The 25124-nt window shown below is 49.7% G+C and overlaps 5 protein-coding genes across 5 annotated transcripts; 3 read left to right on the top strand and 2 right to left on the bottom strand.

The window, feature by feature from the left end:
• Positions 1–67: 67 nt before the first annotated feature.
• On the top strand, positions 68–1907 carry BDV59DRAFT_185027 (survival factor 1 family protein). Its single transcript, XM_073690776.1, has 5 exons — positions 68–346; positions 416–631; positions 698–1122; positions 1174–1550; positions 1603–1907. Exons 1-5 carry the CDS (start codon positions 327–329, stop codon positions 1699–1701), a joined length of 1137 nt encoding a protein of 378 aa, XP_073544963.1. The 5' UTR covers positions 68–326; the 3' UTR covers positions 1702–1907.
• Positions 1908–2172: 265 nt separating this feature from the next.
• Positions 2173–2883, top strand: BDV59DRAFT_204594 (histone H4; the record flags this gene model as incomplete). Its single annotated transcript, XM_073694493.1, has 7 exons — positions 2173–2266; positions 2320–2335; positions 2400–2487; positions 2564–2623; positions 2685–2702; positions 2760–2780; positions 2854–2883. The coding sequence occupies 7 exons, from the start codon at positions 2173–2175 to the stop codon at positions 2881–2883; spliced, it is 327 nt and encodes a 108-aa protein (XP_073544962.1).
• An 841-nt stretch (positions 2884–3724) lies between these two features.
• BDV59DRAFT_185026 (uncharacterized protein) lies at positions 3725–4773 on the top strand. The gene is made up of 3 exons (XM_073690775.1): positions 3725–3833; positions 3902–3994; positions 4069–4773. The coding sequence occupies exons 1-3, from the start codon at positions 3774–3776 to the stop codon at positions 4765–4767; spliced, it is 852 nt and encodes a 283-aa protein (XP_073544961.1). The 5' UTR covers positions 3725–3773; the 3' UTR covers positions 4768–4773.
• Positions 4774–6067: 1294 nt separating this feature from the next.
• BDV59DRAFT_195138 (dynein heavy chain) lies at positions 6068–19202 on the bottom strand (the record flags this gene model as incomplete). The annotated part of the gene is made up of 7 exons (XM_073692500.1): positions 6068–6514; positions 6579–13148; positions 13221–13253; positions 13287–13505; positions 13536–13646; positions 13683–18865; positions 18920–19202. The coding sequence occupies 7 exons, from the start codon at positions 19200–19202 to the stop codon at positions 6068–6070; spliced, it is 12846 nt and encodes a 4281-aa protein (XP_073544960.1).
• A 326-nt stretch (positions 19203–19528) lies between these two features.
• Positions 19529–24844, bottom strand: BDV59DRAFT_209830 (putative RNA helicase/RNAse III; the record flags this gene model as incomplete). Its single annotated transcript, XM_073695467.1, has 14 exons — positions 19529–19972; positions 20029–20181; positions 20233–20418; positions 20535–20982; positions 21030–21430; positions 21481–22545; positions 22593–22775; positions 22822–22890; positions 22943–23012; positions 23061–23119; positions 23175–23853; positions 23903–24010; positions 24058–24615; positions 24669–24844. The coding sequence occupies 14 exons, from the start codon at positions 24842–24844 to the stop codon at positions 19676–19678; spliced, it is 4452 nt and encodes a 1483-aa protein (XP_073544959.1). The 3' UTR covers positions 19529–19675.
• Between the last annotated feature and the right edge of the window lie 280 nt (positions 24845–25124).

The raw sequence follows: 25124 nt of genomic DNA, 5'->3' as shown, positions 1-25124 counted from the left end.
ATGGGGACGGCAAGCGAACCCAAAGGGAAATGCTGGACGTCATTCTTCTCCCCAGACTTCCTTTTCCTGTCAGCTCTCAATCCAGCTGCATGCTCATCCGTTGCACTGAATTCAGTTCTGCATCTCGATTCCTCCCCCGATCTTTGCGTGTCCCGCTGTTCGGCCAGTCCTGTCCACCCCTTTTCCTGTGAAGAAAGACCCGTGAGCGAGACCGCTTTCGAGCCCCGCGCGCTATCGATTTATTACGCCGATTGCCCCCTTCACATTCCCATCACTTCCACTTCTCTCTTCGATCTGCATATTCTCCGTCTCTTTGCTTACCCACCATGAATTGGCTCAAATCTACGTATGCTCTCGTCCTCTCTTCTTATCCCTTACTGCTTTGGTGACGTTCTGCATGCTGACCCGCATCCAGCCTCGCAAGCGTTGCTGGGACGCAGGAACCCATCTATGGCCCCGAGGCCATCCAGTCCGTCGCGCAACAAGCACAAGAGTCTCCTTATACCGTCCTGACCAAGGATGACCTCCGCTGGCGTGCCCATCAGTACACAAATGTCGAGACCAAGACCTTCTACATCATGTCCGACAATGGCGATCTCGTGATGGTCCAAATCATCTACAGCAACATTGTGTATGACCCCCGCCTACTCCTTATGTCATTTTACTCTCACTCTCCTAACACTACTGCTTCTTCCAGTGGAATCCACACCACCGCACAGATCACGTCCAAGATCTTTAACCTCACTGGAGATGGTCCCCACAAGTGGAATTCCGACCCCCTGTCGAACTTCATGTTCGACGAGAGCATGCTTTCTTTCGGAGCGGACAATCTTTCTCTCACCCTCAACGAGGAGGGTGACACTTACACGTTCAAGTCCGCCGTCAACGAAGACAACCTAGTGAACCTGTCCTTCAAGCGGGCCTCTCCCGGATTCGTTGTCGGTAAGGATGGCACCAGTTACTTTGGAACCGACCCCCAGAACCCCTGGGGCTCGATGAGCCACGCGTTCTGGCCTCGCTGCTCCGTCGAGGGAACTATCACGACCAAGGAGAAGACCTATGACCTTAAGGGCCGAGGCATGTTCATCCATGCCCTCCAGGGCATGAAGCCCCACCATGCTGGTGAGTCGTGTGCTAAGCTTCATAACGGCCTCGGAGGCTAATCCAAAACAGCTGCGCGCTGGAACTTTGTCAACTTCCAGACCCCCACCTACACCGCTGTCATGATGGAGTACACAACACCGCCATCCTACGGCTCGACCGTGGTGAACGTCGGCGGCATCGTGAAGGACGGGGAGATTATCTATGCCGGTAGCACAAACACTGCGACCCACACAGAATCCACCCAAGACCCGGAGAGCGACTGGCCACAACCTAAGTCCATTAAGTGGGAATGGGAGGGTAAAACTCAGGATGGCAAGGAGGTCCATGCCGAGCTGCATGGCCCGCTTGGTGAGCGGATGGACCGTATTGACGTGATGGCTGAGGTTCCCGGCTTTATCAAGTCTATCGCCGGTAGTGTGGCGGGTACCCGACCGTATATCTTCCAGGTCAGTTGTTTACTCTCTCAATTTCTCTGTTCTGCTTCTAACTGGGCAACAGTTCTCACCTCGAGAGAAGCTCTCTCTGAAGGTGAAGATCGGCGACGAAGAACTTTCAGAGGAAGGCCACATGTTCTCTGAGGCGACTTTCATTTCCTGAATGATTCTAACTACGTACATAGAGAGCTTTTGTCAGGGACTCGTCTAAGGCGTTCTGAGTGTTGCTCGACATGTTTTCGCTGTTCACATTCTTCCCGATGCATACTTCTTTTTAATAATTCACACATACATTATAAAGCCCACTTAATATTACCTATACATATTTTTTCCTCCTTCGTCTACATGTGTTACTCCTTAAAGCGGCGCCAGTGAAAGCTGTGTTTCATCCTTCCCTTCCGACGAGTCTTATGCACTCAGGTATCTACTGAAATCTGTTTCTACTTGTGTTTCTACTATCTTTAAATAACTTCGCACAACCCCGTTTCTCTTTCAGTTCCATCCACTTCCACATAATCCTATCATAACATCTTCCGTCAATCCCTCTCTCTCTCTCAGCCAACTGCCAACTACACCGACATGACACAGTCATTCCCCCCTGGACGCCGGCTGTCCAGAACCCGTCCACACAAGTATGTTCCTCCCGAACCCGCCTATTGTCTATCAAGAGCAACAGCTACCTAACAGCTACCCCTGCAGAAAGATCCGGGACAACCTCTTAGGGATCAGTGAGTATTTTTGCTATCCTCCACAGCGATCATAACTAACGAATTATTCTCAGCACGTCCTGCCATCCGGTACCCGATAACCTCCAATGGATTAATCACCGGCAGAGTTTACTAACACCAACGATGTGCCTAGTCGCCTCGCTCGCCGTGGAGGCGTCATGCGGATCAAAAGTGACATATATGACGAGATCCGCGTGGCCGTCCGGGATAGGCTTAAGGAAGTACGTATGCCGATGGGCACCTCGTTTGACTGTCCTTTCCGTGACCGATATATCCCCTGACTAACGTGCTGTGCAGATTTTGCGCCAGGTTGTCTATATCATGGACTCCGCGTCCACGAACAAGGTCGACCGCAAGGTACGTGAGGTCTGAAATCGCGCACAATCATTGATAGGATCCTGATTAGCTTCTGAACTAGGTGATAACTACACGCGACGTGAGTCTAATTAGGGACCTCCCGAAGATGGGGAAATACTAACTATAATTATAAAAGATTATTTTTGCTTTGAACAGGGTAAGTGACTACTACCTTGGAGCAGTCCGCTTCACGAGAGATTGATGACAGGTTGCTAACTGTCTTCGCATAGATGGGTAACACAATTTACGGCTTCGATTGAGGACGGTTGACGGAAAGACGCTTTTGTACATTCTCGATGATGATTATTTGGCTGGGCCAGGTTTTCTGTGCTGTTTGCCTACTAGGGCTGAAGACAATGATAGCTGTAGTCTAGCGGCATGAAGAATCTATGACACATATGTACTTGATTTTCTAGCCAGCTCGACGGCCTTCGCTTTCCGTTTTAGTGCTCACCCTAAGCACGCCCTGAGCAGCCTGGGGCGATCACTTGAGTACGGGGTGAGCGGAAGGCTGTGTGCCCTGAGCGGGTAACTTCAATAAACTGCACCTTAACTAGGAAATCGAGCCTTCAACTAGTGTTGGTGCAGGTGTAGGCGTACGTAGTCGGAAAGTAAGCTCCGAGAGAACACACTCTGGATTAAATGGCTTAAGCCCAGCCCCTGCGAAACCGCTGCAGATATTGGCTGAAGTAAAGACCTGCAAGCCCGAGGTGTCGTCGAAGATAATGACATTGATCGAGAGAACGAGGCCGAAGAAATCGACAATCTTGCGCCTCCCATTTCAGACGATGAGGAGGAAGTCATGGGCGACTGACGAGTCAATGATTGGTGGTTAACAAGCCCTGTTATCTCCTTTCTCTTCCTGTCCATTCTTAGTCTTTGCTCTGGTTTGTTTTCCGACGGAATATAATCTCGTGAGATGTAGCCGCTCGATATCGTCGATGTGTCTTGTTTCTTTGGTTTCTGCGTCACCAGGACTGGACAATTTGCAAATTCTAGTTATGTAATGGGTCTTAGTCTGGTTTGATTATACTAGTTCTGACAAGGTAGTATATAACCCAGCCATGCCCTCTCTCATCCCCCCATTTATCCCGACGTCAAATCACTCCCACCACCACCATGAATAACAACAACAACAACATCAACAACAATGAGAGAAGGCCTCGATCTCCCCGAATTCGGGTACCTCCCATTCGACCATTTCGTCCTAGTAAGCCCCCCGTTCCCCAGAAACACATGTATGACAACAAATCCATGCCTAACTCTCCAACTGTCTAGGCAAACTGGGACGCCGCGTCCCCGCTCTCCCAAAACGAGCAGAAAAGAATGCTTGTCGAGAAATGGATCGCGCTAGGAAAATACGGGCGAAACGTATCTATCTGCCCTACCCACCCATTCATTCATTCGGTTGAACCATCTTCGCCCCAATAACCAACAAACCCCAGGACTACGCCCTCGCCACGTTCGCAGACCCAATCATCGACCATATCCCCACGGGGGTACCGCAAGACCTCCTCTTGGAGGATGACCGCGCCCTCAGCAGCCTGCTCTCCTCCACGCTGTGGATCCGGACCTGGTTCGGCGATCCTACAGATAAGACGAGCCAAGAAGCCGCAGACGCGGCGTACGCCCGACTCAGGAGGCAGGTCCTACAGCAGGGCCGCGAGAACTACCACCTTTCCTGCATCCCCGAGGAGTTCGTCTTCGAGGACCGCGGGGAACTGAGCGCGGATGCCCAGCGGGGCCGGGATGTGATCAGGGGCGTTGCGGCCGGCCGTCCGGGGTCTGTACCGGGGTATCTGGTTGCGGTGCTGATGCACTGCCCCGAGCTGTTTGAGGGGACGTCGGATGACGACTGGCGGCATTTTACGGGGGAGGAGCGGTCCAAGGAGTTGGCGGAGAGTGATCGGACACAGAGTGCGCTGGTTCTTATTGCGGATCGGAAGGCCTGTGAGGAGGGTTGGGTGCTGGTCCTGGCGGTGAATCACCGGGGGCAGATTCTTCCGTTTAGGGTGCGTGAGCGGGCGAAGGAGACGGCGCAGATTGCGGTGGATTGGCAGCAGGGACAGCCTTTGTCGGAGATCGCGGACGAGGAGGATGAGGAGGTGGAGTGTTACTTGGGGGAGGGGGATGGGTGGGAGTAGTTATCGGTAGTAGAGGACCGGATGCTGCTATGGAAGTTCCTCCAAACATGTTCTATTATAGTTACATAGAGAACAGAGATATGGCTCCCTAGGAATGATGGGCGCCGTGTCTTCGGTGCTTCCCGATACTCCGACTCGCCCGAGATGGCTGTGATACAGGGTATATCTGGTCATCGCAGTAGGGGACTCGTTGAAGCCAGACTTGGGACATCTCGTAAGATTGGCAGTGGAGAATATCAATGGGGATGTTGGTACTGAAAGAAAATGTTGCAGTGAGAAGACGAGGGCAGAGTGACAATAAGGAAGAATTCCACCTTGACAGAACGACCCTGTCCCAGTTTCTCCACCACCACATTCTCTCTGAGACCAACCTCTCCAATGATATCCTTCATCACCTACCTTCGCCACCAAACCGTCCTTATGATAGCTACCTGTGCACTAGACCCTTGCAGACAGGCCACCAGACCGTATCATTTATTTCTCTCAAGGGTACTCTTCTGCAAATGTAGACTTATTCACTCCTTTAATTTTATTGTCTTCTGCGCCGAGTGTAATGCTGGATGCTTGATCATTGTTGAGCAGGGTACTATCAGAATAGCACCAACTTGCCTGTCACATCTGAAACAGTAGCTCAGCAAGGACTAAGTTAGACAACAAAGACTTCCTTAAGAATCAGATCATTAAGCATATCAGCAAACTCACTTTCAATGCTGCTATTAGCCCGCAACCCGCGCGGACTGTAGATTTCTTAATCTATACCGCTCCGCTGCGAGTTGCGGTGTGGGTTGACAACCCTAGTATTTTTACTTTGAGGTTGCTATATGGAGGTTAATTACTCTCTATTATATTTCGACTTGCATTATTTCTTATGGTAATCTAATGACTTGAAACATCCTGAGGGCTGTCCGTTAGGTATACCCGTGTAAAATAAATGGTGGGTGAGTATAATAGAGCTTACTTGACTACTCACTGAGCGCTCACTGAGGCTCACTGAGCGGTCAGCTGTGATGTGAATTACTCACCGAGCAAGCCCCTGAGCGCCCTCAGTAAAGCAGCGATGTCTAAAACAGGAAATGTACGATCTTGTAGAAAATCAGGTATGTATAGTGACATACAGAATGGTTATGGAAACATAGTGTAGACTAATTGACAGGCGAATGTAAAAGCAATACTTATAACACATCACAACGAAAGGAAAATCCACCAACGGGATTCAATGTACAACATCGCTTGTAATAAATAACAAGAGTAGAAACACTTAAATAGAAAATGCAAGCATGCTAAGTTATGATCCAACTTCTCAAGCGTCGATCATCAACTGTTCGCCTTCATCAAGGAGGGTGGTCAATTTAGAGAGATCAGAGATCATCTTGTTGCCATGACCAACAAGAAGGAGTTTCTCCGCGTTGGCAGGCAGGCCCAGGTACGTGGGAGGCTCTCTCTCAGGCAGGCGGTTGACCCACTCCACGAAGTCGCGAATGCCTGTTTCTCCAGGGAGGGTCAAACACTCGTCCTTCTCCACGCCCGAGACGAGCTTGTACTCATCTTCGAAGGCGGCCGCAGTGAGGAAGCTGTTGACTAAGTTCTCCAATTGCTGGAAGTCATCCGGATCATCGACCTTTCCTCCATACATCTCCGTCACCAGGGTCCGGATCATGTCCCATGGGAGCTTCTGAGGCGCCACATTGGATCGACCCTGTGCGACGACATCGACCCAGTGATCAATAATGAAAGCGGAGCACTCATACTGCGAAGAACATTAGTCTCAGTTGTTGTTCCAAGGTAGATAGTAATAGTTGAATAGCACTTACGTCACTGTCATTGAACTCCCAGAAACCCTTCCATCCAAGGCTTGGAGCATACCGCAATCTTTCTTGAACGACAGCGTGCAGGAAGGAAAGCAAGAGGTAAACGCGAGCCTTCTCGACCGGAGGTTTGCTCGCTCTCAAGGACAACGAGGACAAGGAATCCTTCATGTTGGCGCGTACACCAGCCGGCTGTTCGTACATGAGAACACGGGAAGCACGGATCAAATTGACTGGGATCTTGGGACTAGACTCCATGGAAAGGAACAGTCGGAAGTCCTTATGAGGTTTGAGTGATTCCAACCTCTTCTCGAGACTCTGCAACCACGAGGGTGCAAGGTGGACGTTCTTAACCAAGACCCAGGTCCCGGCGGAGGCCGCATTAGTGACGGCCTTGTCAGCACTCTCCAGACCTTCGTTGGAACCCATTGCGATATTAGCGCAGGTGGCATGCATGCGCTCGACGAGAGCATCGACCTTGTAACTGGCATCGAAACCAGGGCTTGAAGCGAGAGAAATTGGTCTAGTTGCTGTGACCTGGTCGACAATATCTTTGAGATCGGCGCTGCCTTCGAACAATTCGCGCCCGAAGACTGCCTCAATAAAGCGTTCGGCGGTCGGCACGAACCTGTCCATTCTGCACAGCTTCACGAGCAACAAAGTTCGCAGGGCCTGGCTTAGAGGCTCAGAGTTTTCTTCCCAAAGAGCTGGCACTGCGTTCTCCGCAAGTTCTTCGCTGAAGAATTGTTCCCATTGTTCTGCCGACACATCCTGGAATTTCGATTTGAAGAGCGGCATGTTGGCAATGCGGCTCATCACTTGGTCCTTCAATTCGGGCGTCGTGGATAGATCCACGCCCTCTGTCGACTGGTCAAGGATGATGTCAATGATGTCCTTGTCTGTAGTAAAAGGTGAAGCCTGTGCAAGGAGCATAGCCAAGGTAATACGATCCTTCTGAATCAGGCCCAGTGAGGTTCGTTGATATGTTGTAACGAACAGATCGCGTAGGATAATCTGAACACGCGCAGAATGATCCTTCTCCTGAGCCAGTCGCTTGTTCTGGTAAAGGACAGAGTGGAAGATATCAACGAAGAACTGAAGAGAGAACTGGTAGAAATGATTGATGTGATGAAGTTGCTCCAGCACAGCAAAGACAGCACTGCAGGAACGAGCAATGATGTTGTAGTTGTGGGTGATATTCTCTACTTCGGTCATCACTCCTTCAGTCTCCACCATCTTCTTTGAGATCTCTGCAGCCTCCTTCTTCAAAGTCTCGAGTGTCTCAATCACGTGGTCGTCATCGAGGATGTTGCCGCGAGACTCGTTCAATGCTTGAAGTAGTCTCTTCTCGAGCTGGCGAAGATGAATCTTGAATTCACCTTGTAGTTTGACGAGATCCGTGCGGCGTGCGTCAACGTCAGGTCTCTCAAATTTGAGAACCTCATTGAGAGACTGGGTCTGCAGACTGCTTTGCGTGACAGTGAAGTTGACAAAAGTAGTTCGGCTACAAACATCCGGGGGGAAGCAAGCAGACGGGTCCCGTGTGGACAAGAAAAGCTTGAACGAGGGCGAAAAGTCGATTTCCTGTTTGCCGAGCTGAATGAGTACACGACCACCGGTCTTCTGGTACTCCTTGTTGAGGACGTGGTTGAGGATGGGGTCCAGATATTCAGCATCTTGAATGAGAATTGGGTTTCCAAAACGCAGAGCGCTCTCCAGTTGCTTGACGAAGGAATCGTCCAAGAAGCTGGTAACCGTCAATTTCCGCTCCGTGCTTTCCTTTTGCAGGAACTCGGTGGTCCGACCAGAGGGATCGATAATCAGAGGATATCTGTTGTACCGCTTCAACACGATCGCGTTCTCGGTACAGAGGTCATCAACAGGAAGTGAGTGATCTTGCCAAGCCAGGCGTTCATCTGCGTTGGACAAGTATTCAGTAACTGGGTTATGAGGCTTGAAGCTAATACCAGATTGAGTCAACTGATTGACCCAATCATCGATCATAGCCTTCCGGAACTGTTGATCGTAGAGACCAGCGTAGGCAAGGAAAGCGGACGCAATAAGGACGTCTCCGACGAGTGTGCTGATTTGGGTTTCGAAAGATTTGCTTCCTTCCTCCCATCTTGTACGTTCGGACGCCAAGCTATCAAGCAAACGGACACTTCGGTCGACCTTGAACTGTACGCGGGACATCTCCGCCTTGATCGCCTGGGTTTCACTGATTAGTGCAGCGTACTCGGCCTTGTATGTGGAGATACTGCTTTCCAGATCTTGAATAGTGTTCTCGATCGCCTGAGCCTCAGCCTTTGTCTGTAATGCCTGCTCTTCGAGCTGGTCCACCTCCTCACGTAACGGTCCGACACGGGCCAATATCTCCGAGTAGTTCACCTGGGCTTCAACCCACTGGACCAAAGGACCACAGGCCTTACTGGCTCTGTTGACTCGCTCATAGGTAAAGTCCTCCTTCGAAAGATACTCGTTCTGCATTTTGACCCGGTGGTTTTTGGTCATCTGCCGTTCATTGTCATAGTTGACAATGCTAGCAATGAAGTCGTCCTTGCGGACGATACCTTGAATTGTCTTCCAGCTATCGACTTTGTGACCAAGCAGAGTACACACAGCTTCAAGAGCAAGGCGAACGCCAGCTGGAGGATTACCCATAGACCGGACTTCGGTGAGATGCTGACGTTTGATATTACTGACACTCTTCTGGGCTTCCAAGACCGCTGGTTCGGCTTTGGCAAGATCACCGAGCACAACTTCCTTTCGCCGAGCAACTTCTTGTTCCTGTTTCTCCAGGGCGGCTTGTACTTCGAGAGAAACAGATTTACGCTGCTCCGCTTCTTGTTGGTCGGCAACCATACGCTGAAGTTTTTCGTTGGCCTCCGCGTCCTTCTTCTCCAGCTGCGTTTTCTTTTGTGCAAGGCTAGCGCGCAAGTCGCTGACTTTATCAACAGTATCCCTCAACTTCTCGAGACCGACGTTCAAGTGACGTTGCTGCTCCTCGAGATCCTCGCGCTTCTCGTTGAAAAGCTTGACATAATGCGCCACGAAGTCAAGGTAATGACGAGGAGTAAGGAACGTGGTCTTTCCTTGCTGTTTCTGGAGACGCTGGTTGAACTTTTGCAGCGAGTAATGGATGTAGACCATAGAATTGACGACGGCATCCCTATGAGATGCTGGAAGGGATAAGTCACGGTACGCCACTGGAATGCTATCAGGCGCAACAAAGTTCGTCTTATCCAGATCGATAGCTTGCGTCAGTTCGGAGCCGACTTGGAAGAGAGCTTGATCCGACCAATCGCCCATCCAGTTAAGCACGCATCTGTTGAAAAGGGCAGGGCTTGTCGCGGCCTTGGAGGACAGACCTTCTTCAGGCGGGTTCATCGTGAAAACAACATGTAAGTTCTTGACAATCTGCTGAGTAAACCACTTGTACAGCTCTTCCTGAGTGTCAAGAAGGAGGCCTTGACGCTGTGCACCTTCTTTGCATGCAGTCATCAGGGAGGAGAACTCGTCACCTTCAAACAACCCTGGCACTTCAGCGTTTGCCAGTAAAGTATTCATCCGTTCGAGGAAACCAGAATCCAGGACGTTCGATTCGTCCATGATGAAGCAGATCTTCTCACCCCGGCAACCGGCGCGACGAAGGACACTTCTCAAGTCATCGTCAAAGTCTTCCGATGAGTACTTTCCGTGAACCTTGATCTGGAAAACCTTCAAACCATTCATCCAAGCGACAAAGCGGGACAAGGTGGTTTTCCCACTTCCACTGACTCCAATAAGGATAAGATGTCCTTGAGGTTGACGGAAGACGCGATCAATGCGCAGGGCATGTTCCAGAACATCGTTAAACAACACAAGAGGAACATCAACTTCTTCTTCACAGAACGTCCTCAGCCGTGCATTCACGAAGTCACGCAGTTGTTCCTGCTCCACAGGAACATAATTCTTGGATAACCAGTTGGAGAACAGGATGGGGCCCTTGAGCGCTTGTTCCTGATCAATGGTGGGGAAATTGTCGAGGGCAATGCGGTACACGGTATCAGCAGTCCACTTTCGCTCGTCTTCAGCTACAAGTCGGTCCTGGAAGAGGCGCAGAGCTTCATGTGCCCAGATCCGAACCAAGCCTTCAAGAGAGAGCGAATCAAGAGGCTTGATAGCCTCATAAACACCACGGACCCATCTGGTGAGCTCACGAGGAGAGTACACATAATGGGGTTGAATCTTCGGAGTAAAGCGAGTCTGAGATTCCAAGTACAGCTGTACCATGGCCTTGGTAAGGTTTTCAGAATAACCGCGCAAAAGGGGAAGAATCTTCAGGACAGCAGAATTGAAAGTGCCGTAGATCTGCATCAGTGAGATTTCTCCAGGGTAGTCAACCATGATTAGAGGGGAATGACGCAAGAATCTTTCAGCCAGCGGCGTACGTCCAGCGTCCGTTGGAGGGTTACAGGCGCCAACGAACTGAATGCGATCCAAGGTAACCCAGGTCTTGTCAGATGTTCTCCAGAAACCGTTTTGTTCGACGAGCTGACGCAAGAAAGAGATGGCGCGTTGTGTACCATATCTGTCAGGGGCCGGAAGATTGATTTCATCACAGAAGATAACCAACCAACGACCGATTTGACTTGGAGACATAACAACCCCATTGAGTGTTTTCTTGTATTCACAGTATTGCTCAAAGGTCTTGATCAAAAGATCCGGAGTAGTAGCGCTAGAGAAGTTGAGGCCGACAACCTCCATATTTGGGAGCTTCCGAAGGGCGGCGAAGAGCGTCATGGTTTTACCAGACCCAGGAGGACCGCAAAGGAGCAAAGGCTTATGCTCCGCAAGCCACGAGTAGAGCACATCCTCGTGACGGACAGTGTCCACGGTGGGGATGACCACATCAGTTTGGGTGATCGAATGGGTATTAATATCCACCGATGGAACCTGCGAGTGCCAGGTAGCCCAGTCCGCCTTAGGGAGGGTAATATCGTAGTCAATGAGAGAAGACATCCCGTCGGCAGGAAGGTCAATCGTAGTCATGCCGGCCACAAACTGTCCGAATGCTTGTCGATCACTCAGGGGACAGTCACCCGTGAAGGACCAAACGAGAGCAAGAAGAAGTTTCTTTGAAACATAGGACTGTATCTGGTCCGAATCTAATGGAAAATCGACATGCTGAATGTTATACTCGAGGATGTTGCGACAGGCCTTGTTCAGAAGGCTGAATAATGTGTTGAGAGCACGAATATCGGTGAACTCCATGATGTGGTTGTACTTCTTCGCTTCCTCCAATGATTTCAGGACAAGGTCATCTGTCTGCAGAAGCTGTTTGAGGATGGTAGAAACCATTTCTTGCGCATCTTGAGTCTTGATCGCAGCTTGACCTGAAGGTGCACTATCGTCATCCAAGTCTTCAAACGTTCTTGTCCGCAGCGACTCAACGTAGTTGGAGATAATCATTGATGGCGTAACGGTATCTTCATTGAACCAGACCATGCCGCAACGACTGACTGTGGCCAATGTAGCATATTTGAGACTTTCAACTTCAAACATGATGCGTACATTGGGCGGCAAGTTGAGACGTTCACCGTTGGGCAGAGTCAAAAGCTTGTTGTCATCCAAAACACTGTTCAGATTCTCGACCCATTCAGGATCAACATCACCATCGAAGACAATCCAGTGGCGTTTAGAATCTTCTCCTCTAAGGTTGTCAACGATCTTGCGCAAAATCCCCGTGAACAAACCATCTGTCCATTCTCTAGTAGTGCTGTCGAGGTTTCCATAGAGTGCTTCTTTAGACATCACCTTAGAGTCAATGATGTGGGAAACACCCTCGACTCCTTCGATTTGCTGAAGAGCCTGGAGAAGGATTTTCCAAGCTGAAGATTTGCCAGCTCCTGACTTGCCAACCATCATGACACCATGGTGGATAGTCTGGATTTGGTATAGCTGCAAGGCCTTGGTGATCCACATTTCGCTATCGACATAGTGCTGCTCGCGGGCAATTTCACGCATAGTCGCTTCAAGTTTCTCGTAATTCGCCGGAACATACTCCACACCGGCGAAATCCTGCGACTGTAGTTCCAGCATTTTATCAACATCTTGCCGGACGAGCTTAGGAGCAATTGTTTCACGAAGGCTCTGCACTATAATTTGAGGCTCAATGACCTCATCAGGCCCCAGATCACCATCAGTGCTAGCGATTCGAGCACGCTTAAGGCCTCCTGAGCTGACAAGAACACTCTTCAGGGCACGTAGACCAAAATCGTAATGAGCCTGCTTAGACAGCTGGGACGAGCAATGGTCGAAGAATGGGACGGTCTTTGTTGAGAGCTGCTTGGCTTGCTTGAAACCTTGCGAAAACAGCATAACCTCTGCAATCAGTTCTTTATCGGGCTTGGACATCGCGACGCTCCGGAAGAGCTTTTTCAAGTTATCCGGGAGGTTCGAACGGCCGGCATAGCCTGGGTTCATGGTGATGAAAATTCCAGTGTTCCGGTTGACGCTGAGACGCCGGCCAACAAGCTCGATTTGGGACTTTTCGTCCGTTTCCCCGATCTTGAGACCAATCTGAATGTTCTGGATCTGTTGAGAGACAGCGGAAAGAATTCTCTCCTCCAGACGGTTGAACTCATCGAAACAACCCCAGGCACCAACTTGACAAATACCAAGGAAAATGCGCCCCATGGCCTGGAAATCGAAAGTGTCATCACAGCAGAACACCAAAGTAAACCGTCCAAGCTGCAGACCCAATGCCTTGACGGACTCGGTCTTACCAGTACCAGCCGGTCCGTAAGGAGAGCCTCCGAGTCTTTGGCACAACGCCTGGGTAAGTGTCAAGAAACAACGGTCGGTAAGCGGAGTGCGAACAAGACGTTCGGGTACGCCTAGATATTCGAATCCATAGTTCAACTTTGCATTAGCCATATGAACATACAGTCGCTGGAGATATTCGCCTTCAGGGCGGTAAACATAACGCATCTGAAGCAGCCAGAGATAATGGATCGGCGTAGTAGCGTTGAGTGCTATGAGCTTCGAGATAACGTCTCGCTGGTGAACAAATTCAGTGATCATATGCTCGCACTTTTTCCTGGTGATTGCATCCAACTCGCCGAGAACAGTAACAGCAAGCATCTCAAGTATCCGGACCTGAGCATCGTAGAGTGTCGAAAGGTCAGTACCACCATTCTCCAAAGACTTCTGAACGGCATTCGTCCAGACCACCTGGCTGGCAAGGACAACAATCTGAGCGGGATAGTTGGCGATGTAATCATTAAAAGCAGTGCGGTCGACTTCCGAAGAGTTGTAGAGCGGCTCAAATTGCTCGACAGCTTCAGCAAGGAGCTCAGCAAGTGTCAACTTCATGTTGTTTTCGAGAGCGCCTAGCCACTCATTGATCTTCGGAGTCTTAATCAAGTTAATCTCCTTCTTCAGACGAACTTCTTCACCTTCCTTGGAGGTGAACCCTATGATGTTGTTTTCATCATCCATGAGAACCCCGGACAGACCCGCAAACATTTTCTTGAAGTGCTTCGCGACACGGAAGATATCATTGCTGTTACCAATGATCTCAAGAAGGTCCTCGTCTCCAACGAAATAGAAACGAGGGAAAGAAACACGCTCTCGTTCCAGATATTCACCAAGTGCCTTCTGAATCTTATTGAGGAGCTCTGCCAGTCTCTCCAGGGCCTTCTGAACCCCGTTTATGGCAAGGACATCGAGAACGAAAGGAGACTTGTACACCTTCTTCATGACCGCAAAGAACTCGGAGTTGATGTTCTGAAAGCGGCCAGACTCCAAGGGGAGGAGGTGCTTGATATCGGCATTGCCAGTGAAGACTCCTTCCAAATAAACCCATTGTCTTTGGACATCAATCCAGACGTCGAAGAGGACATGAACTCGGTTGAGTTTATCTTCCCAAGCCGAAGCTTCCTCTTCAAATTCTTTATAGTACGGGGAATGGCGCATTGCTTGCAAAGAGTTCAGATTTTCGCTGCACTTTGCAAAAAGATCATCGAAGCCACGGATCAGTCGGCACTTGTTCTGGTAGTTGACGAGGTCTAAAGAGTAGTTTTGCCATGTCTCGCGGACAGATCTCAAAAACTCTTCCAGAGCCATCTCACCCTGGGCTTGAGCAATGATGTTGCGAATGACGGTCTCGCTTAGTATGAGGTTCAGATCCCAAACATCGCCAAGCGTAAGCGAGACAAGTGAGAACCTCTTGCCTGGTTTAATCGCCTTGTAAATCTTCTGCCAGTGTCGTTCGCGAACAGCTTCAGACTTCATATCAGAAAGCAGTATGTTGACCTTTAGTAGCTGGCGAAGGACGTTTTGGATGTGCTCGAAGGCAGCATACTGGCGCATGCGGCTGGGCATCTCCTTTGTCATCTTGATCAGACCATCAATGGACTGTCGAAGCTTTCTGGGCTGTACGCTTGTCCACAAAGTATCCCTAAGGTCATTGAGGCTCTTCCAAATCGTGGACAAAGCTGCCCAGACAGACATGAAATCCTGTACCTCCTCAAGAATAGCGGGCAGAGAAGATTCTGCACTGGCGGGGAGGTCAAGCGCCTCTTTGGCTTTCGAGACCATCTCAAACTCCGACTGAAGGGATTCAAGGCGTGACTGAAACGAGCTAAGGGTGCGAGAGGCTTCTTCCGGAGGGATAGTACCAGAGACCGGCTTCTCTTCATTCCATTCGGCAATAATTGCTGCGATTTTATCTCCAATGACCTTGTCTTCGGCGGCAATCTTCGCGCGCAGACCTTCAGTCTGATCGTGCACTATCTTGCTCTTGCGCGCGAGTAATTCGTTCAAGGCGGCCCACTCGCCATCGACATTCTCCACGTGGAGCCAATCACTAGGGAACTGATAACGCTGACGGGCAAGAGTCGTTTGACCTTGGCGAAAGAGGTCGACCTCCGGCTCCCAGACCTTTGCCTTCCGCTTACACTGCTGCACAATAGTAATGAAAGAAACAGCATGTGCGGTAGAAGAAGCCTCCAGGGTTTGACCTTCGAGGTCCCGTCGCGCGGACGCAATTTCTGAATGGACTTCTCTCATCCGCCCCCCAAGCTTAGTTCCAAACCGCTGGAGAATCTCGTGTTGCCATTGGTCATATTTAGCATTGACTTTGGTTTGAACCTGCTCGTAGTCAATTTGAATGTTACCAAATGATCGGCTGACTTCCGAGGTGTCGAAGGTCGCTCGGCTCTTCCGGATCTCCTGAAGTAGCTGAAGCCACTGGGACAAATCATCCCCTAGGATATCATATACTTGCTCAGACTGCAGATCCCATAGACTCTGGAACTGGAGCCACTTGTCAACATACTCCGAAACTTCCTTTAACCTGGACTCCACAGCATTGTAAACTTGGTTGAGCTCGTCGATACAGGATTGGGGTAGATCAACGAAACGAGTGTCAGAAGGTTGGACTTTCTCGACCCCGATCGAGATCTGATAACGAGAAGCCTTGATCTTCTCCAAATTGCAGACGACGCCAAGCCAATCCCCAAATTGTGAGAACCAACTCGCTCGAGCATATTGCAATGGAGGGTCGAGGTGAAGTACTTGGTTTCGCATCGAGATCTCATGCACAAGTTGAGGGAAATCAATGTGATAATTAGACCCTTCGGTATGCGATTCAATCGCAGTGTGGGTGTCCTGTTGTCCATTCTTTGTGTCGTGGAAGGAGTGGATCCACTCTCGGATTGCCCGATGAAGGCGTTCGCGCAAAATAGACTCAACCTTCTGATTCAGGTTGGATACCCAATAACCTAGATTGACGTAATTCTCCAAGTTCAATTTATCGACCGAGACCTGAATCGTATCCAGACGCTGTTTGAATGCTGAAGCTTCGTACGGGCAGGTTTTGAGCTCATGGATTGCCTTTTGAATATTCTCATTGATAGAAGCAAGGACAGCCGTCTTAGACTGAAGGACCGAGGCCGAACCAGCAAATTCGCGTACAAACTGTACGTGCTTGCTTTCCGTTCGAGTAGTCGGGATAGCCGAGTCAATCGCACCGTTGGCTAGGGCTGATTGCTTGACATGCAGTTCGTACGAATGCACGAACGATTCCCACCGGAGAGGGACACCTTTTGTAATCATACCCTGGGTGTCATTGACATAGCCGTTTAGAAGAATTGCAACTTCGGTCATCGATAAGATTGACCGATGTGTTTGCAGTAGAGTCCGCACACTCTCCATTAAACTAATTGCATAGGGGTAGACGCGCTTGGCTTCTTTCGATATGTTGCTCACAGCATGGGGAACCTGGAAATTCAACCAGATAAGGTTGCGGACTTCTTTGAACAGTGCAATTACTTGAGGATCAAAGTTCACGGCAAGTTCCAAGGTATTGCCGGCAGCACGGTTTCGCACAATGTTGAAAAGCCGGCCAGATATGGTGATATGTCGTCTTTGCACATCGTGTAACCAAGACTCAAAGACAGGGCGGGTATCCAACTTCTTCCGGAAAAGGCTACTTTCGGCCTGGAGCTTCTGCCCTTCGGTGTGCATATGCCAATCTTCACCTAGGACATCCTCAACTTTACGCATATACCCGTCAAGTTGCCGTTCAATTTGGCGCGCCCAGACGATGGCTCCCGAAACAGGAGGTAGATCGCGGAGCTGGGACATCGCATGAGCTTCCGAGTGACCATATTGCTGCTTGAACCGTTCGTGTAGCGAAGTGATGTCTTGCTTAACATTCTCGATGAGCTGAGTCTGGTATTCGCCAATAGCACCCCGGATCTTGGGACGCACGAGCAGCGCATTGAACTTCGAAAAGACGCGAAACATCTCGTTCGCATTCTTGGCAGTCGCCAGGCGATCTCGTAGACGAGCTATGATGGAGTTTTCAACGCGCGATGTACGTTCATTGTACGCGATCTCCTCTTGCACCCACTGTTGTGTACCCTCTGGACTTACGTCCAACACGTCCACATTTTTCAGAGCAGCATATGCCTGGGCGACTTCTTCCACAGCGTCGACATCGCCAATCTCCTCGACAATAACGGCTTCGTCAGATCCGGCTCCGGCAGCAGTGGAACCTTTGGGGCCGAGAACATTGACAATAGTCCTTTGGAGTTGCTCGTGGTTGACACGGAAGGTATTGATGTACTTCAATCGCTCCTGGGTGGCATTGTGACGAGGGACAATCTTGATGGGAATGAATTTCTCATTTCGACGCCTCGTCGAGTCACGCGCAACATTGGTAAACTCCTTTAGGTTCTCCTCCCAAGTTCTCCAGATTGCGCCGGCTGTCTTCATCAAAGTACGGAAATCGCGATAGTCCAAGTGCAAGATCGTACGCCCATGCAATAAAGTATGGATCTGTGTATCCAAATCTCCGGAGATGGCCTCCACAAGAGCTAGGGCCCGCTTAATAGGGTAAGGACAGATCTTAAGTTTCTTGTTCAGATGATTGAAGATCAGGTTGAGCGATTCCTGCACTTTAGACAGGGAGGTTGCCGATAGAAGCTCATCCAGTGGGAAGTCCCGCATGAGCTGGTTGTACTTCTGAACCAGATCGGTCGCCTCCCGGAGGCCAGTATCAGCAACAAAACTCAGCGTAGCTTGATACCGCTTCGCATGACGGAGGATATCCATCGTCAGCTGAACACCATCCCCGCGCAATTGGTTCTCGATGCCTTCCAGAGCGGTTTCCATAGACAACCAGAAGTTGATCTCCTGGGCGGCAGACCCGCTGTCTGCATCACGAGACATCTTGGTGATAGTCTGGATGGAACGGATCCAAGCATTGACGTTGTTCTGGATACTGTTGATGAAAGCGCTGCTTTCCAGGGTAGTTGCATCGATCAACTCGACCGAAGGTTTCACACCTCGCTTCTCGGCTTCCACCAGTGCAGCCTGCACAACTTCGTGGAGGGGCAAGTTGAGCGCCGGGATTTCGACATTCTGCTGTAGATGAAGGAGGTTCAACTCCAGCTCTGCGAACTTCTTCTTTGTTCCTGGCACACCGGTCTTCGCTTCTGTGTCTGTCCGGGGCTTGGGACCGCTGATCGACTCCTGGTTGCGCGTGTAGGCTTCGAAATAAGGGCTCAGGCCGTGGTGTACGAGGAGATGCAGGATCTCGTACGGCGAAAGCGAGGTACCTTGTTGGGCTTGTGTATTGTTCAGAGAAGCCAACCCAGGCAGATTCATCACCTGGATCTGCGAGGGTAAGGGCAAGGTCGGATCGATCGCGGCGGGGCGTTTGATGAAGGCAACGGACGCGACAGTAGTGGAAGAGGACGAAAGTTCGGTTGAAAGATTATAGACATACTGGGTAGAAGGTTCTGCCTCGGGTTAGTGAATCCTACTTTCGTTTAGTCGCTATGGGGAAGCCATACGTTCGGCGTCGTCGGTCTGTGTACCCTCTTCAGTTCCCACGATATCCTTCTGCACGTATAGGGCGACCTGAGACTCGGAAGCAAATCGCGTACACCGTTGGACCGTCTCGCTATACTTGGGCTTGGATAACAGACTGCCAGGACCCTCTAACTCGGTTTTCAGAGCTCCCAGGGTTACTTGCAGCACATCCACCAAGTATTGTACCACAGTACTCGAATCCACGAAAGGTGCCGGGGTTCCTGGCGCAATACCATTTGACCCCGTGGCAGAGGCAACCTCCATCGTCATCGTTGCTTCTAACTCCCCGGTCGCGAAATCATCGATAATCGGGAGATCGGAACGAGTTTCTGCCAACAAAGCAGTTGCGATATCGGGCGACAACGTCCAGATCAACTGGGACGGATCGACAGGTGGAAGAGAACGGCGTAGGACAGGTTTATCGAAGGGAAACGGCGAGAGGAATACAGGGAGAGGACGGGGAGGAGGTGAGGCATAGATAGTAGTCACGATGCGATAGATTCACGCGGCAGGCGTGTTTTCTTCCTCTTTGGGCTCTCAGGGGTCCAAACACGCTATTCCAGATATGGACTAGCTCGAAACAGATCCATGGCTTCTTCCGTCCGTCATCCGCTTTCTACCTACCTACTACAGAGATACTCCTGACGCAGTATCATCAACAGGAAAATGAGCGTCTTGTTCTTCTTACACGGCTAAAAAGTACAGTCTTCGATCCCTCCGTTCTTGCGTGATAAGGCTCAAATAGCAGTCCCAATGTCCCTGGCGCCATTTTCACCATGCTCGTGACAATCGCAATTATACCTTTTGCGAAACTCATTTCGGTCTATCCCCGTTAACTCACCCAAGGCGTGCTCGCTTGCTTTGATTTTGGCGTAGCGACCCGATGATGCAACTCCCTTGGCAAGAATGGCATCATGCACAATGACGGCAGCGAGCACACTGGGTGTGTCTCCATCTGCTCCAGATAACTCTCCAGCTTTTAGGCAATAGTTGAGGCATCCATATTCGTTAGTCAGTTTGTTGTGTAGAAAGGTCTAGGTCCGGTCAGCTTCATTCAGAGGTGAAAGCCACATTCTGGTATGTTTCTCACTGTTGGATGCTTATTCGCAAAGGTATCGTAGACAGACATGTCACGGAAGTATGGCTTTATGTGGCGTTGGAAGAAGTTTTCCACCACCTCAAACCTGAAGTTCGAGTCTACAAAAATGGCTCCCAGATATGCCTCAACCATGTCTGGCAAACACTAGTGACGCGTGTGAGTTTCAGAATTTCCACGGACGCAAGGCTCACCTACCTTAGGTGGATCTTTGGTGGCCGTCCAATAATCCATGGCTCCATCGCTTTGACTGGCCGCAGTTTGAATCTCCTCAGAAAAATGCGTTATTTGAGATTGTAATGCGTTGCTAAAGTAAGACAAATGAGTATGCAGGCCAAGTTTCACAGCCAATGCACCAAGAAATTTGTTAGACACCATCGCCATCTGTAAGGGTTATCAGCATGCATCCAAAGACGGGTGGTCTGATAACTAAACTTATGCTCTGTAAGCCATTGCGGATCGCGATCAGGAAACCGGTGAAACAAATCCTCCACGCAAACCATATCAAGAAGCGAATCGCCAAGGAATTCCAACCTTTGGTAGCATGGTACTTTGGCCCATGCCGAAGGGTACGATGGATGCGTGAAAGCCGAATGTAAAAGTCGCGGGTACTTGAAATGGTATTCCAATTTTTGTTCAACGCGGCGGCAGAGGTCAAGTTCTGGGGCGTCCGGGTTTTTCTTCTGGTAGTCGGGAATGGAATAGAGCGATATGTAGTCTTCCCAAGACGAAACTTTATGCTCAGGACTGTCAACAAGAGCGCTTACGGCTTTGACTGCCATATCAAATCGGTGTTGAGGGCCAGGTGAAAATAAAGATGCTCCGATCAAAGCTTCGCAAACATCGGCGATTGTCTTTTCAGCAAGTGCATGCTTACTTTCCGAAGCCAGCTTCTTGGTATGGTCCCTGCCTTGTAGCAAGGTCAACCCATCTGGATACCACGTATGCCTGTAGTCAATTAGTAAAAGAGCTAGGCTTCGGTTTAGATACCGTACCTTGAGAAACCTCGACTGCGGATAAACTGATAAAGTTCCTTTTTCGCAGCCGAGTTAAAAAGGTTCTTGTTACAGATAAGACACATTCTGTTCACGTGGTAATCAAACTCGTTGTCGCCAGGATGTTGGTTGAAGAGCGCGATGGATGTCGCCATTTTGAGGAAGCAATCACCCAAGAACTCCAGGCGCTCATAGTTCTTTCCCATGCCTCTTTGAAGATGGACCTGCTCAAGCCTATGCTCATGCGTATTGTCTGAGTCTTTTGTGAATGCTTCCAAAGCATACTCCGGGCTGATGACAAGGCCAAGCATTTCACAACCCTCGAGGCTGATAAGATATGCATCCAGCCTGCTTATTATAGCGGGGAAGGCAAGACAAGTAGCAGCAATAGGAGCGGGCATCTGATATTTCGGTTAAACCAGGTTGAGAAACCAATTGTAAAGAGACTCACAGCGGATATCTTCAATGGTTCAATGCAAATGAAACACCTTGTTTCAGCTTCCCTTTCGCTTTTTGTCATCTTGTCAAGTAAGTTTCTCCGTAAGGGAACGAGTTCTGCTTGTAGAACCGGTTGGTCCCAATCGCATGCTGAAAGAAATCTTGCTCGAGCGTTCTTCGAAAGGCTGGTACTGTAATTCATAATGTTTTCCATGTACCTGCGACGTGAAACATAAGAGGGTGGAACGCTTGATGGCTTCAGTCTATCTTCGACTGCAAGCGTGAAGTACCGGCGCGATCCGTCCCAATGGTCGTAAACGAAGCGATTGACCAGTGACTCAGGCGGCATATCTGCCTGATAACTTATCTCGTCGCTCTCGTGCACAGCTTCAAGTATTTTCCAATCTATCACATGTCTTGGGCTTGAAGTCTCATGGAAATCAATGGGTAGTGCTGGTGAAAGCCAATATGGAAGCTTCTCTGGCTCTTTCTCGTATGTTTTGCGGAACACATCACGGAACACACGAAGCGTGAAGCTTGTCAAATAATCCAGTTCCTTTGCGGATAGCTGTAGTCCTTCCATCAGCAGTATGGTCGATACTGACGTCTTAATATCTCTGCCAAGGAAAATGGGGAACGTTGGAAACTGAGGTAGTCTCATGCGAGTGAACAAGACCATATTGCCATGCTCCCGGGGCAGCGGGATTTGAGCGCTCAGAGATATGACCATTCCATAAAGTATTCTTGGAACTCCACTTTGCCTGCCCCAGAAGTATGGCTTGGGGAGCATCTTATACTCATTTGTACGTCGGGACGTAATGGCTAACCTGGCATTCCTCATGGCAGGAAGGCGTCGATGATAGACTGAGTTGAGATGTTCATCGAGGAGTTTGTGTTTCCGTAACAAGCGACAGGTCTCAAATGCGGCATATCTCTTAGCGGTGGATTCCTTTGCTGCAGGCATCCCAGTGGTCCCTCGAATAGGGGAAGTTTCGGGCAAGATGACTTCGCATACGTACGCATCATTCACCGGAAGCACAACGTAGGTAACCTGAGCAGCTGCATCATTTTCGTATTGCTTACAGTCGTCAGAATCGACACAAATATTAGCGCTATATTACTCACTAAAGAGCTGGCATAACGAGCGAGGACCGTTATAGCTGAGTGGTAAGTCAACCTTGCTGACGTGGAAGGCATTGTATACGGCTCTTCCCATCCCTCTTGGTTTAGGATCGAATTTGTATCATTATCATATCCGCGTAGAATTCGATCTTCTGGAAGAACTTCGCAGAAGTTGCGCATAATTTTCTGGGAAGTCAGTCTGGCTTAGCATGACTGAATTCTCTACTCTCACCTCAGCATCTCTGACTTCCGCAAGCCTGCTTTCATGAGTGGCATTATCCCTCTCGGTCATACTAGCATACTACAGTAGGAAGTCAGAATAGTGTGTCCTTGTATTGCACAAGACTTGTTACCGTCGACTTTGAATGCCTGGCTCGACCTCGACTTTGCACATATTGAATCAAGGTTTCGTATAGATCAAACCTTAAACCATTCAGTCTCATTCGAGCATAAAAAGGTAGCATTACCGACCTTACAACCAAATTGCAGTCAGGGATATCAAGCCCTTCCTCCGCTACAGATGTGGCAAACTGGTTGCAGTCAGATAAATCTAGAGCCGGGGCGATGTATTGGCTTCCTACTCACCAAGCAGTTGATATCTCCCGCCCTGAACTTGACCATCGTGAGTATCTGCTGGCGGAATGTCACATTCATGCCTATTCTGTCGCTTGATCGTACACCTATCAGGACTCCGGGCCGGAGACCAGGCACGCTCAGCTCCATGAACAAGTCGAATAAGACTTTGGCTGTGTAGCGTTTCTGCGTGAAAATTATGCACTTTGTATCAGCCTCACGGCCAAAGAATTTACGAATATTATCCCACAGAAGCTGGACTTTTGAGCTCAAGTCCTCCCGCGCAGTCGGGTCATCCCGTTGACGAGACATGACAAGCTCGTTGGCTTGCTTAACCTGAGTGATGTCGCGATGTTCATTGCCGGATACTGGATCCATTTTTGTCCGAGCTCTTTTACTGATGCTACCTTCAAGCTTGGGTAGCACATCATCGGCCAAGGCACTCATCCAGACTCTGTCCGCACACCAGCGGCCGAGCTCAGAGCTAGCATATCGAGCAAACCGAAAGACAGGCTCTAGGTCGCTGATGTCAGCAAAGCGGCTTTCCATTATTTTATAGAGGTCAGTTGTGAAAGGCGGTTTCAGCTTGTCATAGATCCAAACTTCCTCCGTCGGACGACTGATGACTTGTCTTAGAATGGTGAGATTTGTAGTTGTCGCAATCTTGCTATCTAGGAGGTTTTCTAAGTCCCTACTGCGTATTAGCATTTGGCTCTATGCCTCGTGTAGGGCCCGCGTACTGGGCAGCCTTAAGAACATCTCCTTTCGTGTCTATCGGGGAAGCAGTCATTCCAAAGATCCTCGGACGACTAGAGGGGGGTACCCTAAGGTAAGAATCCCTAATGACTCTGTGTTCTGTTAGATACATTTTCCATTTCTGCGACGACGGGCGCACCTTGCGTATGGGTGGTCTTTCTTAGTGTGATGGGCTTCATCAAAAATCAACAGATTGATCTGCTGTATGGAAATGTAGGCATTGAGCAGACACTGATTTAGAATCTCAGCCGTACAGACAATTACCATGTTTTTCTGGAAGTGCTCTTCCCAGGTCTGTTTATTCCACAGATCGACGCCCATTGCACCAGTGAACAGCGCAATATCTTGATCGAGATTGTTACGCAGGACTGATACCTGTTGGTACGCAAGAGTAACACTGTCCACGAGAAAGAATGATATGCGAGGCTGTTTCCCATCGGCGCGGTCTATCAGCTCACTGTGAATGATATGTTTGAGTAGCAGGACTGCTATTAAGGTCTTTCCGGAGCCGGTGTCGAGGACTGCAATCGTGTTTTGCGTTTTGGCGCGCTCGAAGAGCTCAATTTGGTACTCCCTTGGATCCAAGCCGCATGGGCCACCGTCTTTGCTTCCTATCAACGAAGATACAGAAAGTCCCGATTGGGGCTGACTTGGATTTGGAGGTGATTCAACTGGAGTTACCGCGTAATGAGACAGGCTAGGGAGAAATCAGTGGACTGCATAAAAGGAATAAGCTGATGTCGCACTAACAGGGCTTGAAAGGCAACATTTTGCTGTTTACGCCTCTGTGATGGGTCGTTCTGAAAAGCAGGTGGATATTCGATGGCCTCAGATTCATCTGAAGAATCGGTTGGCTTATCAGGAGGAATAGGCTCAGCGACCGCAATTGTAGCCAAATCAGGCGCTTTAAAACCCTGGGAAGCCATTCTGGATGCTAGATTCAAGCGTATGGGTTGTCTGGAGGAAGATAGTGTAGGGCGCGGGATATATGTCGAGATGATAGAAAAGCAAGGTTTTGGTGAATTGACCGATGAGGGAGTTGTAGAAGATAGCGAAGTGAGCTCTTTGATCGACTCAGGCGACAAGAGAGCCAATGCTCGAGTGACACAAGGAAAGAGAAATGCTTGGATGCGTCTTCTCTGAGCGGTTGGCAGCACACATACAATCACGTATGCAAACGAACAGACATGATAACGACAGCATAAG

The sequence above is a fragment of the Aspergillus ambiguus genome (genome assembly GCF_047715705.1).
Source record: "Aspergillus ambiguus strain CBS 117.58 unplaced genomic scaffold BDV59scaffold_34, whole genome shotgun sequence".
NCBI classification, from domain to species: domain Eukaryota; kingdom Fungi; phylum Ascomycota; class Eurotiomycetes; order Eurotiales; family Aspergillaceae; genus Aspergillus; species Aspergillus ambiguus.
Note: the sequence above shows the minus strand (reverse complement) of the source record. Positions and strands in the feature narration are given on the sequence as shown.